Source organism: Peromyscus leucopus, chromosome 20 (assembly GCF_004664715.2).
Source record: "Peromyscus leucopus breed LL Stock chromosome 20, UCI_PerLeu_2.1, whole genome shotgun sequence".
Classification (NCBI taxonomy): domain Eukaryota; kingdom Metazoa; phylum Chordata; class Mammalia; order Rodentia; family Cricetidae; genus Peromyscus; species Peromyscus leucopus.
Genome location: NC_051080.1, coordinates 64833282 through 64848969, shown reverse-complemented (window position 1 = coordinate 64848969; position 15688 = coordinate 64833282). Strand labels below are relative to the sequence as shown.

At 44.4% G+C, this 15688-nt stretch overlaps 1 protein-coding gene across 2 annotated transcripts in view; it reads right to left on the bottom strand.

Moving 5' to 3' along the window:
* Positions 1 to 4578: 4578 nt before the first annotated feature.
* The window catches only part of Fer1l6 (fer-1 like family member 6), a 122429-nt gene continuing 111319 nt past the window's right edge, over positions 4579 to 15688 (bottom strand). For both annotated transcript variants that reach the window (XM_037197798.1, XM_028871879.2), the window contains exons 39-40: positions 8727 to 8827; positions 4579 to 6778 (exon numbers count right to left, since the gene is read on the bottom strand). In XM_037197798.1, coding sequence (XP_037053693.1) covers positions 6592 to 6778; positions 8727 to 8827 — 288 coding nt within the window. In that variant the 3' untranslated portion in view covers positions 4579 to 6591. The remainder of the gene's footprint in view (positions 6779 to 8726; positions 8828 to 15688) is intronic.

Sequence of the window (15688 nt, the reverse complement as noted above, 5' to 3'; positions counted from 1 at the left end):
CCACCGCTCTCCTTAGTCACCACTGAGACTCGCAGTCGCCATTGTCTGTGTAGTAAGAACACATGCTTCAGAACTGCTGTGGAGTTAGCGGCTGAAGGCCACACACTAGGCCACACACTGTGAAAAAGCGCCTGTGCCCAAGTTCCCATGTTACTCTCTCCGTGGGCAAAGTCCATTTTCTTTCCTCTCAAAGATCCACGGACTGTGCTGCTTCAGAAGAATAGAGTGCTGTTCTCAACTGCTCATCATGAACCCGGTGTGCAGAGACCCATCTTTCTCTTGATTGCAAAGGACCCCCTGCTGCGATGGAAGGCATTTACAGCTCCTGGAGTGGCTGTGCTGGATCTGGGTAGCAGAGGGGCGGGAGGAAGGGCAGAATCCCATCTGCTCGGCTCCTGAGGATTTGAATCAGGCAGGGAGATGAGATGGCTCCACTTCCACTTTTTTTTTTTTTTTTTGAAGCTAATTGCACTTGAGTCTGAAGAGAGAGGGAAACATCTTGTTCCAGAAAGAAAAATGTCTGTGGCAGAGAGCTCCACTGTCCTACTTTGTTTGTTTGTTTTTTAATCACCTTGACAGAAGCTGGACTCATTTGGGAAAAAATGTTACCACCAGATTGCCCTGTGGGCAGCCCTGTGGGGGCATTTTCTTGATTAATAACTGACCCACAGCAATAGAAACTCTAAGACAACCATGCCGCCCCATTTCACACAGAGAACCACCCAGCTGGCATGCAGGTCTCTGCTGAAATGATTTCCTCATGGCAATAAGTTACAGTGTCAGGTGATGGTGGGCGTGGCTGATGGTCTGATGCCTCCCTCTACCCCAAACAGCCCAGGTCCAAGGCTCCAGTTCCTGGACTGTGTGGCTTCACATGACAAAGGGTCTTTGGGTCTGTGGATGTGATTAGCAGAGACCCTGCAATAAGAAGGTTGTCCTGGATTACATGTGTGACATCACCTAAGGCCATAAAGCCAGAACTTTCCAGCAGTGGATGGCGGAGATGTGAGAACAGGAGAAAGGGATAGAGAGATGCCCTCTATACAGGAGCCAGGGGCCACAAGCCAAAGCATGTGAGACACTCCCAGAGCCTCCAGAAAGAGCTCTTAGGGGTCAGCTTCACGGCATCCATGCTGGGTACATCTGTGTTGTCTCCTCAGCTGAGGTCACCGAGGTTTGTTTCTGCAGTGACAGACATCGACAAGTGAGGAGGGTTATGGGTTGAAAGCTTTGTTAGCGTCTCTGTCAGAACACAGTCTTCTTTCCTCAATCCCCATGTCCAAGCAGACTCTACATCCCAAATCCATCCTTAGAAATCATACCAGGGATACTGGATGTCTTCTTCCGAGGCCTGGCTTCATGTCAGCACCTGTTGGATCCTCGAAGCCTCCCTCCCTCTTTACAGTGATTCTTAACCCACTAGGCATTGGCTCCCATCAACTAGAGGGAGAGATTAAGGCTCAGAGACGTGAAGGGACCAGAAGAAATGGAGGTGTTAGGATTCCAACCTCCATGCCCTCTCTTCCAGGGGCTCTAGGATGAGTTCACCAGCCCTCTGGAATCAGGTTTATGATCTCATCCCACAGTCCTGACCCAACACAGCTTCTGATGTGCGGGCTGCTGCCCTGGGTCACAGAGCAGTCAACAAGGCAACACGAGGTCCTACATTCTCCCTCGGAGCACTCGAACCTTTGAGATCCATTCTCTGCTGTTTATTGGCCACCTCTGCTACTGCTACCAAGTGAAGTCAGGCTCCTAAGGGAAGGACTACAGTGGCTGCCCTCTGTTCCCCACATACACTGTAAAACTAATCACACTTCTCTGTCGGCTACTCTTCAAATACAGACTAGAGCCTGTAGTGGATACCTGTTCTACTTGAAGTACTAGCCCCTGGGGCGTGGCCACGGGGCTACCCTTAAGACCTGAGATGCTCATAGGCGGCCTTCTTTGCTCCCTTGTGGGCTTGGATGGTGGGACTGATTCAAGCGACGAGAGCAGCGTGGGATAGGACCTCAGCCTTCCAGAACCCTGCCTCTTCTGTTTAGTGAGTTGTCTTTTCCGGTTTATCTTAATAAATTCCTTATAACTCGCTTGGATTAAACAGATTCCCTTGGATTTCTCGCTATAAGAACCCGTAAAGATGTGGCCCCAACTTGATGCTGCAGCCCCACCTTAGACGCTCTGCCCCTCACTCTCACCTCAGTCTCCTTCATTCTCCTCCACGGCCGGCCTCTCGAACTCCTTCCACAGGACCTTGGCATGTGCTGTCTTCCATCTGGAATGTTCTCCTTTCCTGATCACATCCTCCTTGGCTATTGCTTCCCTGGCATGTCTACCTGGTGTCTGGGCGGGGTGGAGGTCCCTCTGTGAGGCCCTGTCGCTGTTCTCAATACTTTGCCCTTGTTTAGTGCGTCCATCTGTAACTTGGAAGGTGTGATTATTTGGTTTGTCTCCTTTGCGGGCCCCATGTGTTTGCCCAGGGACTTTATTTGTGTACATTGGTGTCCCCAATGCTGTCCATGCAGCTAGCATGAGGACAAGACTCAATAATTATCTGCTGAGTAAGAAAGTCAGATGGCCCCCACTGTGAGGTGGACCTTATTATGTCTATTTGTGTGTCATGGGTTACTGGAGTTGTTAGGGTCAAAACCCAGGCCCTGGCAGCTTTAACGAGCTAGGGTTGGCCACCCACCCTCAATCTGCCAATTAAAGCGATAAGTAATAGTGGAAAGGAGAGAAAGGAGTCTTATTCAACATGACCATGTTGGGAAGAGGAACACATAAAAATGACTAGTAACTCCATGTCTGGTCTCATGGCCTTGACATAGGTTTAAGCAGAGAGCAGGAGGCGTGAGTGACTCACAGTCCCAGTCAGTGTATGGTCCTGCCCTCCACCATTGCCAGCTCTCTCCTGCAAGGTGGTCTGATAAGCTGTCAGAACCTTCAGAACCTTTCTTCTTCTTCTTCTTCTTCTTCTTCTTCTTCTTCTTCTTCTTCTTCTTCTTCTTCTTCTTCTTCTTCTTCTTCTTCTTCTTCTTCTTCGACAGGGTTTTCTCTGTGTAGCTTTGGAGCTTATCCTGGAACTCACTCTTTAGCCCAGGCTGGCCTCGAACTCACAGAGATCCACCTGCCTCTGCCTTCCAAGTGCTGGGCCACCACCATGTCATTTCTTGCTGGGAAGCAAGGTCTCCCTCTGACTGGCACCAGGCTTCCGCCCGCCCCCCATTGCCCCAGCTGGAGATTCCTGGAGAAATTCCAGCTCTTTGGGGACCATTATTTTAGTAGTCTGAGATCATAAGTGTCTCTCTTTAAAATATCTCTTCTCTGGGCTGGGAAATTGGATGCTCAGGCATAGTAGTGCACATCTGTAATCCTAGTCCTTGGGGAGCAGAGATAGGTGGATCTCCAGAGCTCATTCACTGGTGAGCTATTCTAATGTAATTGGTGAGCTTTGGGTTCAGAAAGAGGCTCTGTCTCAAAAAATAAAAATGGAGACAGACAGAGTAAGTCATCAGAGACTTGCCTTTGGCATTTGTGATTCCTGCTCTTCCACATGCACCTGCATGTACATGCGCTCCCTCTCTCTCTCTCTCTCTCTCTCCAAACACACCAATTTTAAAAAGTAAATGAAATGTTTTCTCTCTGGCCAGGGTGTCTACGACAGAAGAGAAGAACAAAGAACCAAGTGGTCCCAGGGTGTGATACCATATTAGCTATCCAATCCTGTAGGATGTTGTGATTGTTGCTGGGACTAATTTTGTCTCACATTATTTGTGGGGAAAGAATTGAAATGTTGTTTAAAAAGATAAAAAGCATTCTGAAATGTATTTAAGCCATAAGAAAAAAACAAAGGTGAGGACTCATGACAACTTGGAAAATGGGTATTCTTTTTTTTTTTTTTTTAAACTGCTTATCTTTAGGACCAGGGCTGCATAATTAGGCAAGACATTATTTTGTTTAATTTTTCTTTGCAGGACAGGCCATATGTGATATCCTATGTATAGAACACCAGCCATGGCTGACTCCAAAATTATCCTTGCTTACCAACTCCATCTCACACATTTCTAAAATGTTTCTAAGGCTTCTGCCACCAGGCTTTTTTAGCATCTGGACATCTTTTGATATCGAGGGGAAGTTGATGGACTCTGTTTCACTTAGAAGGATTTCCGGGTAATTTTCTTGTTTGCTTTTATTAGCTGTTTCAACAATTTGCATAGTTTTGTCAAGAGTTTACCTTCCAGAATTCACCAGAAAGCACCTGCCCTTCCATCTAAATTTATCTAAAAATAATAGTCCTCTTTCCAACCACACTAGAAATGTATGCATTTTTTTCAAAGCCTCATTTGGGAAACACATTTGTTGTTCACTGCCTTTCTTGGAAGATTCACTATTTGAAGATAAAACAATAATCTTGGGGGGAGCTTTTAGAATGCAAATCCTGTGGTAATCTGACCATGCATACTGCTTTCTGCTGTATCTCCACTACCCAGTTTATGGGAGACAATAAATATTTTCAAATGAACAGAGGTAAGTTTATGTTTATTAATTTTTTTACATTAAAATACTACATGTTTATTACAGAAGTTTTGGGAGAAATAGAAAAATAAGAAGGCAAAGAAAAGCTTATACTGCTTAGATAACTACTGTTGACGTTGGTATATTTCTCTAGACATTTTTCCATTGTTGTATATATATTTATTTTTACAGCATGCTGTACATAGTTTTCTAATACATATACAAATACTTACTTATAATGAATTTAGTACATATGCCTCATGGCATCAAACATTCTGACCTCCTCATTAAGGATGGATGTACATTACTGCACAGTGAAAATGAGCCGCCATGGATGTAGCCGATCTCACTAGGAAACATTGCCAAGGCAGAAGCTTCTATTTCTCAGCACTTCAGGAAAATGTGATGGTATACTTGCCAAAGACAGAGAATCCACATCCAGAACTGAGCAAACAGTGCTTAAGGATAAAAATCACAGGGCCTGTAAATCAATAGTGGGATGCTTGTCCAGGTGGGCTAGGCTTTGGGTTCCAATACCAGCACTGTAAGTTTGTATTTTTTAATCTTTCTGTTTTTGATGGATCCTGGAAATCCTAGAATGATTTTCTGTGTAGACATAAGCACCTTTGCCTTTAGAAAAGTTGCAACTATGCAATGGTATTATAATATCAGGAGAAGCCAAGCATGGTGGAGTATGCCTGTAATTCTAACATTTAGGGAATGGAAGCAGGGAGGTCAGGAATCAAAGGTATTCTTGGCTATATGGGAAGTTTGAGATTCAAATGGATTACACCAGACCCCATCTCATAAAACAAAACAAAACAAATAAAAACCAAAAACCAAAACAGATAAAATATAATCCGTGGTCTTGATGCTTCTAGGGTCAAGAGGGGAACCCCTTACGACCCTAAATAACCTTTGGTAATAGGAAGAAGAAAAATTTATGGGGCCAAAAGTCCTGCAAGGGGATTGAGGCCAAACATCCCATTTCCTCACTGTGTCTGAGAAAAGAAGGCCCTCAGTTCAACCCCCACTGTAGAGAGCATGGGATATAGGAACTGTGCTTTGGAGAGCAGAAGTTTCCTTTCAAGACACACTGATGCATTTGTCAAGTGGATAAGCTGTTGTTCCTGGACTGGTTTTTACATTCTGTACTTGAGACTCACATTATAATGAACCTGGCTCTCCTGCTGGTCGGGTAAGGGATGAGCAGAGGCAGCGCTGGCCATTCATATCACAGTCAAATGACCTGTGGGAGCACACGACTTGGTGGGAGGCTGTCTACCTAGCAAATGAGAATGCCCACTGGGTGGCAGGGAGCCTGCCCTGACACCCCACATACACAGAGTTATAGCTCATATGTCTTATGACAAATTGTGAACACTCCACTTGGGAATCGCCACAGAGCAAATTCAAGTGAATTTCTCATTGCTCACTACTGCTACTGGCTACGTTCAGTTGACTTTCAGGGTAACCCGGCTGCATTTTGTCTCTCTGGAGGAACTTCAACAATAAAGTATTTTAGATGATCTATACATGCTTTTGTCCAGCCAATTTGACAGCCTGAAAGTGAATGTGTCCTGTAACTGTGAAGATTAAACCAAGTGATATTTGGGACATGTTAAACAGCTAGCAATTTGCTAAATACTTCCAGTCTATTTACTAAGACATTTTATTCAAAATACAATGCTTCTAATAAAATCATAGACTCGGAGTTTAATCTTTTTGAAGAGAATCTATTCCACAAAGAAAAGTTTCACTGAGGTCCATGTGAGGTTACTGTTGATTAGCCTGGAGTGAAAGAGTCGTTGTTCTAGGTTACTTGTGGGCAATAACAAGATCTGGGATTTAGGAGTCTGAAGGATGGTAGCAGGGACTGGGGCAGAGAGAGACTGCCAGAGCGCTGTCTTCCTGGAGGAACCCGGTTTGCACTGAGACCCAGGGATGGGTATTTGGTCCTCTGAGTCTATTCCTTTAGCATTCACCATAGCACCTTCCACAGCACATGATCTTAGAGGTTCACACAGGAAATGGAGGAGAACACTCTCGAAAAGAGGTCTGTGTTCTCCACTGCCCTTATGAGCTTCCCACGACAATCCTCCGGCTGATGGCTCCTGGCAGGGTGTAGATGAAGAGGACCAGGAAGATGATGAGGATGATCAGAATGAAAGCGATGATGATGTACTTCTTGTAATTCTTCCAGATGAGGTGGTACAGGCACTTGAAGGGGCTCACGAACCACGAGAAGGAGGTGTCTGGGCGGCTAGGGAAGAAATAAGGGAGGAGGGTCATGTTCAATACCCAGGAATCCCAAGCCCACAGGAAACATGTCTAATACTGTCTTTCTGGGGACCCATAGGCAATGTCTAAGAATAGGGGTGAAAGACCATTCTGCCTGAAGCAACAGGAATAGAACAGTTTACCAAGTGGTCCATAACAACTCCTTCCTGGGGTTACAGGTTACTCTGAATAGAACCAGAACCCCATAAGAACCCAGCCGAAGCCCATACCCTCCATCCTTTCATCTGTCCTTCTATGACCAGCTCAAGCCCTCCTTCTGCATGAAGTCTGCGCTGACCACCTCGGTCCGTCAGGAATCCTCCTCACTCTGAATTCCTTGACTGGCCCCCTTTCTGACTACAGCACGTGTGTCTTCTGTACTCATTACTATGTTATGAGTCTCCATGCTGTGTCTGCTAAATAAACTTTGTGCCCTCCAAAATATTTTTATATTGAAAAAGGGTTGTCATACAACTATTATGATCACAGTTTCGCCTCCCTCAACTTCTCCCAGGTCCTCCCCACCTCCCCACCCACCTAACTCCATGCCCTTTCTTTCTCTATTTAGAAAACAAACAAAAAGTAAACCAGAATAAAAACAGAGAAATAAATAAATAAGTGAAGAAAGAAAGAAAGGAAGGAAGAAAGAAAGAAAGAAAGAAAGAAAGAAGAAAGGAAGGAAGAGAGAGAAAGAAAGAAGAAAGGAAGGAAGAGAGAGAAAAAGAAAGAAAGAAAGAAAGAAAGAAAGGAAGGAAGGAAGGAAGGAAGGGAGGAAGGAAGGAAGGAAGGAAGGAAGGAAGGAAGGAAGAAAGAAGAAAGACACACACAGAAAGACAAACAGACATAAAATCTATAAAACCACAAAACTGGAAACTGTAATATACAACAAGAGACCAGTGAGACAAAAAAAAAAGCCCAAACAAAGCAATATGAGACAAAAACTCTATAAAACACCCTTGAGGTTGTTTCGTGTTGGCCATCTACTACCCTTAAGTGTGGTTTATATTCCCAGTGAGACTCCACTGGAGAAAACGACTTTTTCTTTTGCAAGCAGCCCTCAGTCATAGATAGCTTCTTGGTTTGGGATGGGAACATGTGTCCACTTCCCCCTCTCATCACCCGAACCCCATTTTTACTTGAACTTGGGCAGACCCTGTGTGCGCTGTCATAGTCTCTGTGAGCAAATGAGTAACTAAGTACCCGTTGTGCTTCTAACATTATGAGAGGTGCAACATGGGTAGAGAAATTACCATACACCCTGGGTCTGGGGAGAGGTAGGGCAAACATAACTCCAAAAGTCATTTCTACACGTATTTCACGTACATTCCATTTTTAATGACTATGTTACCTACCAAGAATCAAGTGCAATCAGGCACCGTTATTTCCCTAATAATGGTGATTCTGTGGATTTAGTTTTTAAAGTAATGGTGTATCAAAAAGAAAATGTTTTCATCATGTCAAAAAATAAATAAAAAGAAACAAAAATGGCAAAATGAAGTTGATTAACTGACCGTGGGGTGGTGACCAAATTGATGATGGGCACAAGTTAATATGGAATATTGTGCTGATTAGAACAACTAGGACAATGAAGCATAACTTTTCAATGAAGTGTGAAAGGGTGAAGTCAATCCTGTAAGTTTGGCTAGAGAATGTATAACATGAGTTAAAGATGAAGCGCTCTGGGAAGGCTGGCGAGGCATACTACAGGTGCACATTCCTGCTCCATCTGCAGACAGTCAGAGATCTTCAAGGCGTTTTTTTTTCAGTTATAAAAGCAGTCAACTACACAGGTTGGATGGCACTAACCTCCTGACCCCTGACTCCTGAGTTCTCTGTGAGGTAACAGGAACACCAGAACCCCAGAAAACCCTGGGGGCTGCAGAGGCCCTGCCCTTGCCCCAGGTTCCCAACTACAGCCCAGCCATACTCACTTGGGCTTGGCCAATGGCTCAGGCTCCTTTCGGGCTTTCCCAACAGGGTTTTTCTCAGCTTCTTCTGCTGTGACCAAGTGGAACTCAGCTTCAACCTTGCCCTGCATCAGACAGAAACATCAGTTTCTAATCACACAGATCTGTTGGGGGAAAACCCACCTCTCTAAATGTGACATCATCTCAGAGATCACCAGGAAGTATTTTGAGTAGTCTGTTGGTTTCTTTTGAGAAGTATCAATTTTTTTTTTTGGTCCTGGGAGAAACCATCTTGTGGGGAATCACAAAATCCCCAGGGTGGGCTAGAGAGAGGGCCCAGTGGGTAGAGGGCTTGTTGTGAAAGTGTGAAGACTTGAGTTCAGATTCTTATCACCCACACAGAAGCCTGAGGTGGCAGCATGTATAACTCCAGCAGTAAGGAGGCAGAGACAAGTGGGTGGGAGGGGGGAGGAGGCGAATGGAGCGGGGGGTGGGGGGGTGGGGGAGGCCCACGGGCGGGCGGGTGGGCAGGCGAGGAGACGACGACACTGGACAGCCAATCTAGCTGAAACAGTGAGTTTCAGGCTGAGTGAAGAGACCTTGTCTAAAGTAGAAAGTGATGGTACTCTAACATCAACTTCTGGTCGCTACACATGCGTCCCTGGGCACACACACCTGTGCACACTTATGCACATGCCTGCGTTAGCCATTAGAGGCCCATAATGATGCTACTGCTGAGTTTTGTGTGTAGAAAGGGTTCCACATGGGCAAAAAGGCACAGATATCCCACACGGACCACTCTGGCATCATTAATATGGGAATAAGTAAGACTAATGATAGACACCGAGTAGTCATTAGAAAGGGACTAAGGACTCGAAGGCCAGGCCTCTTTGTGTCAACTACTTTCTTTTCTGTCAATTCTCAAGAGGAAATGGGTGGCTGTAACCCTGAATTTTCAGAATAGCTTCTCTATCAGCCACCATTTAGTGTGTGTGTGTGTGTGTGTGTGTGTGTGTGTGTGTGTGTGTGTGTGTATGTGTGTGTGTATGTGTGTGTGTGTGTGTGTGCGTGTGTGTGTGTGTGTGCGTGTGGTGTGTGTGTGTGTGGTGTGTGTGTGGTGTGTGGTGTGTTCACTAATGATATCAGACTAACCTTTTGTTTTAGAGCTACCTCTGCCTCCTCTATGGCAAACAGTCCCTCTGATTTGTAAGTGGTGAGTGCCAAGCAATTCTTTTAAGCACCATGCCAAGGTTATGGGCAGTGTTGTAACTCCTGGACTGACAAACTACGGTGCAGAAATCAAATCATTCTTTTTTGTTGTTCACTCATTCATTCACTACATGACAGGCCCTCTGTAAGCCAATGCTGGTCCAGGCTCTGGGGACTCTGATTTGCTGGAACACCTGTTCTTAATGGAGGAGATTTTTTTTCCTCCTCCTGCCTCCTTAGGTCTCCTGGGCTGAGATCCAAGGTGATGTGGCAGGAAGGGGGCAGTAGAGCTGGCAGGGGACTAAAGCATCATAGAAGCATTTTTAACAAATGCAATCACTGTCACGGCTTCTCTCTTTGGGTCACCTGTGAATTAGAGATTATATGACTATTTGGTTGATTTTCTGTTCCACTCAACCATGTCTTGTGATTTAGAAATGTCTCTTAAATACATGAATATGTGTAGTCTCTCATTCTCATTGAGAAATTATGGCAGTCAATGACCTACCTGTGAAGTGCTCAGAAGATGTTTTAAAACTGCAAGAAATAAGTAATATATAGCTTCTGTAGTTTACAGTTATTCTTTCACACAATTATTAGCATATAATAATACTACTGAGTAATTCAAATTGCAGTTATACATCTTGTCTCTGGCTCATTTATTCTATTATCTCTCTGTCTGTCTCAAAATCAAGCAAGGTAGCTATCCTTTTTTGTTGTTTTGTTTTTGTTTTTTGTTTGTTTTTTGAGACAGGGTTCCTTCGTGTAGTTTTGGTGCCTGTTCTGGATCTGGATCTCTCTCTGTAGACCAGGCTGGCCTCGAACTCACAGAGATCCATCTGGCTCTGCCTCCTGAGTGCTGGGATTAAAGGCATGCGCCACCACCGCCCAGCTGGTAGCTATTCTTTTTGGAGATGGAGAACCGAAGTCAGAGATCAATGTTTCCAAGGATATACACACAATAAGCCATCCAACTAGAATTTGAATCCTGGTCTGTAAGACATAAAGGCTCCTGATATTTCCATGATAACAAACTGTCTGGCAACTTATCCATTCATTTGTTGGATATTGGATTAGAAGGTTTAAAACGTCTTCTCAGACGATTCCATGATGCCTTCATGATACCACCTTGAGTCTTGATGTCCCCATCTGTCAGCTGCTCTAGAATGAGCTGGCTGTAACATCTAGGTTGTGCTAATGACATTGTTAGAGCTCCAGGGAGCTCCTTAAGACTAGGTGATTGGAAGGAAGCTAAGAAACCAGCTTAAAATTCATGGCAAAGGGAGGAGCCTCCCAACTTCCAGGGCCCCTTCATAGGTGGCCGGAACTCTGCTGAGCAGGGACCTGCTCTCAGAACTTCATCCAGGTGCTCTAATTTGGTGGAGAGTCAGCTTGAGACATGCTTGCCAAATACCAAGTTCTGGAATTCTTGGAACAGGGTGGAAATGAACAGGAAGCACTCAGGAGGAGAGTAACAGAAGCAGAGCAGCTCTTTATACTCTACTGCTTGATAATAATAGGCTCAGCTGCAGAGCTGGGTAGGTAGGCCTGAAGGTGCTTCATATGCCGATGAGCCATTTCAAGTATCCAGCAAAGGAGGCAGCCTTCCCATGTGCATGTCGCAGCCAAAGAAACCGAGGCCTGGAGATGCTTGCTAATCTCTGTTACAAAATTATCGTGTGAATCCTGAGGTCCACTAACATCAAGACTCATTATTTTGCTACTTTATATGTCTCAGTGACTCCTTGCTGAGGAAAACAGAATACCTGGAACAAAGTTCCAGGTGGGCGGGTGGGCGGGAGGGAGGGAGGGAGGGAGGGAAGGGGGGGGGCAGAGAACAACATGGTTGTCTGAATGAGTAGAGATGCGAGGTGGACTTATATTATAAATTATCAATTCAAATCTTGGTGCTGTCAATCATTCTTTGTTTAAAATGCTGGACAACCCAAAGCAGCATTAAATGTCCCAGGATTCAGAAATGTTATTTGTATTTATTGTGTGTGTGTGTGAGAGAGAGAGAGGGGGGGAGAGAAGGAGAGAGGGAGAGAAAGAGAGAGAGAGAGAGAGAGAGAGAGAGAGAGAGAGAGAGAGAGAGAGAGAGAGAGAGAGAGTCAGAGAACACCTTACTGTAGTCAGTTCTCTTCTTCATCCCATTTGGGTCTTGGGAATTGCACACAGTCCCTCAGACTCAGCAGCAAGCTCCCTTACCCACTGAGCCATCTTTAATAACAACAAATAACTGTGCCTTTTCTGAAAAGTTCTGAAGGGATTCCACAATCTTTGCCATCATTCTGGCATTAGTATATGTATTTGATCCCAGTTTATGGACAGGAAATGGATAGCTTGAAGATGGCATAGAACAGCATAACTCAGTATAGACAATAGTTGAATGAGTATAACTTAGTGATCTGTATTGAAGCAATGTGACCTTAAGTGAGTAGTCTGTCCTCTCTGAGACTCACAGTCCTAAGGATGTTTATAGTATGGACATACCCCCTCTCCCTCCCCCAGAATAAGGTTGCTTTCAGACACACATAGATGAGTCCGACGGGTCCAGAGTGAAACAGGAAATCATAAAAAGAAGGCTGAGCACATAAATTCTGACCTCAGCATAGAATAGAAGTCATCAGTTGTAATTATGGAGAGCCCTGCTAGCCTCGGGGAGCCAACGGGGGAAGGTGTGACTGTCGAATTCTGATAAACACTGCTCCTCATTGCCTATCTCTGTACCCAGAGGGCTTCACTTCCCACTCTATCATCAGTATTCAGCCTCACACCAAACAGAGGTCTTAAGCTAATAATATCCTCCAAATGTAATTTAAAATCAGGGCTAGAAGGAAAAAAACCCACACAGACAGTTTGAGAGACTACCCATTAACCTCTTGACATCTGTGGATGGGGAAAAATGATAAGGAAAGGTCTGTGAAGAGAGTGTGGATGTTCTCTACCACAGTTACTGTTTATGAACTGCAAACTTCAACACCCTGGGAGTGGCTATCAGGTAAGCGGAGAAGAGACTGTGTTCAGAATGGACACACCTTTTTCATCAATAATTGATTATTATTGCTCATTAAAATGCGACCTCACTGGTATTAAAAGTCATTTGCAAAAAAATTCATGATGGAATGTGCATTGGTAAAATAATTTAAGGAGAAAAATATACATGGAGAGTTATGGTTTGAATCTATGGGCCCATGTTTTCATGCTTGTCCCCTAGCTGGCTATGGTTATTTTTCAGGCACTGTGGAACCTTCAGGAGGTGAGATCCAGATGATTGAAAGAAGGTCACTAGGGATGGGTCTTTGAAAGTTGTGTGAGGCTCCATGGGTCTCATTCTCAGCTTTCTGGTCCACCACGAAGGGAATGACCTTTGCCACACACTTTCACCTCCGTGTCTTTCCTGAAGATGGACTGAAACCTTCTGAAACTGTGAGGCAAATCTTTTCTCCTCATACTGTTTGTCACAGCCATGTTAAAGGAGCTGCTCCATCCAGATGTCCAGACATGTGTGTCCATTGTATATACCTGTGTTCTCAGCCTAGGGACTTCATTTCTGAGCATCCGACTTACATAATGACTCAGAACTCAGGAAAGGCTTTTGTCCTAAGCATGGCCATTCTTGAATCACCTGTTCAAGTTGTCCCGTGTGCTTTAACTAGGTGTCTCAGACTCTTCCTGTATTATTTTGGTGATAGGTTTGAGGTCACTGCTTTTGGTAGAAGATATCTAGAAAATACAATTCACGCACTAAAAGTTTTATTTGCTACTGGGTGATTTTGATCCTAGGTCCTTCCAGAGGGTACAGTTAGACATGTATTTTCCAAAAATTCTATTATTAGTCTGTAGTGACACAGTTAAGAACAAGTCAAGGAGGAAAAGTTTCATGATGATTCTTACAATAACTCTCGATTCTAATCTTTGGTGATTAGCAGATATGATTAAGTAGTTATTCCATCATTTTGGGGGCAGGAAAGTAGATCGATCATATTTCTGCTTTATGAAGAAAAGTTCTTAGATGGATGCTGAGAGAGAGAGAGAGAGAGAGAGAGAGAGAGAGAGAGAGAGAGAGAGAGAGAACAAGATCTTTGGTGGTTATAAAAGCAGTAGGTAAAAGTTGGCGGCAGCAGAGAGTTCAAAATGTCACTGTTGCCTGATCAGTGACCTGCTCATGGAAAAGGAAAAATACAGCTTTACAAGGAAGAGATCTTACACCTGCCAACCTAACCAGCCTAGCAACCCAGCATCACCTACAGCAGGACCATTGGTTCTCTAGGCAGTAAACAGTACCCTGTATCAAATAGACTGACTTCACATTCTCAACACAGTAACTTTTGCACCTAACCTCATCCAGAGACAATATAGGAAATAGAGATTAAGATAAGCAACACCGTGAGAAAGCAACCAGAAAATTCAGGCCTAGTCTTATTAATAGTCAATATCAGGGAGTTGGGGGTGGTGTGGGGGTGTCTTGCTAAAATTAAACAAGCCAAAAGAGATAGAGCCACCAAGAGCAACAACACATGGACCAAGATTGGATTTTTCATGAAAAAAAGAAACAGCTGTAAAACACACTTGGGGGGCCAGGGTTGTAATGGCAAAATATTTTATAGTTAGAAAAATCAATGTAATGTGGATATCTGATTACATTAGGCTATCATTATTGGGAATATGACTTCCTTTCTGAGGTACTGGGTATCAAACCTCATGCATGTTGGGAAGTATTCTGTCCCTGAGCTACACTTCCAGCCCTGACTCAACAGTTACTAACCCTTTAATGTGATGGTAACACTGTTAGGGGAGGATTCCATGTTCTCAAGAGATAGACTGAGTACTTAAGGGCATACACCCACATATAGAGCCAAAACCAAATATGGCAACACAGTGGTGTCAAATCCTGGCAGTGTATGTGGGGCTGATCACTGTTCCCCATTCTTTCAATTTGTCCGCTAATTTAAGACTTTAAAATAAATGGAGGTCGAAGAGAAACGCGCGCTTCAACTGGCATTTGCAAGTTGGGAGTATAAAGAGTTAATAACAATAATAGAGGCAACGTGGTGCAGAGAAATGCTCATAATTGCAACACAGAGAAAAACAAGACAAAAATGCAGTTGGAAATATGAGTCATAACTCCTATCAGAGTCTGTACAAAAAGCGCCATGGTTAATCTTGCTGACTTGAAGGGATTTAGAACCACCTAAGAGCTACACTCCTGGGTGTGTCTGTGAGAGAGTGTTTCCAGGGAGGTTTAATTAGGAGAGAAGCTTTCCTCTGGATTTGGGTGACTCCCCACCATGGGCTGGAGTCCTGTGCTGAATAAGGATGGGTGTGACCAGCTACAGCCACCATGCCTTCTCTGCCATGCTGAGCGGCGTCACTCAGACCCTCAGTGAAATAAAGCTTTCTTTCCTTAAACTGCTTGCCAGGTATTCTGGTCCAGTGAAAGGTGACTCAGACACACAGAAACCATGCACATACCAGTGCCTAAGTCATAGTGTTCATGAGATGATACGCACACGAGGGGGTGTGAGTTCTCTCCACCTGTTGCGCTTTTCCTGTGAACATATACCATACAAGCTCAACCTTGAAAACAGCCTTTGCACACAAACATACCACCCTGTGGTCTTAGAGAATGGGAATCTGCCTATGTATCATGACCTGTGTGCCGAGCAACCTCCTCAGCCAATCTGTGAACTCAGAGATGCCAGGAATTCACCCTCTTCATCACTGAACCCTTAGCTCTTAGACACTGAGGACGCTGTCAGCTGATCTCTCATCCT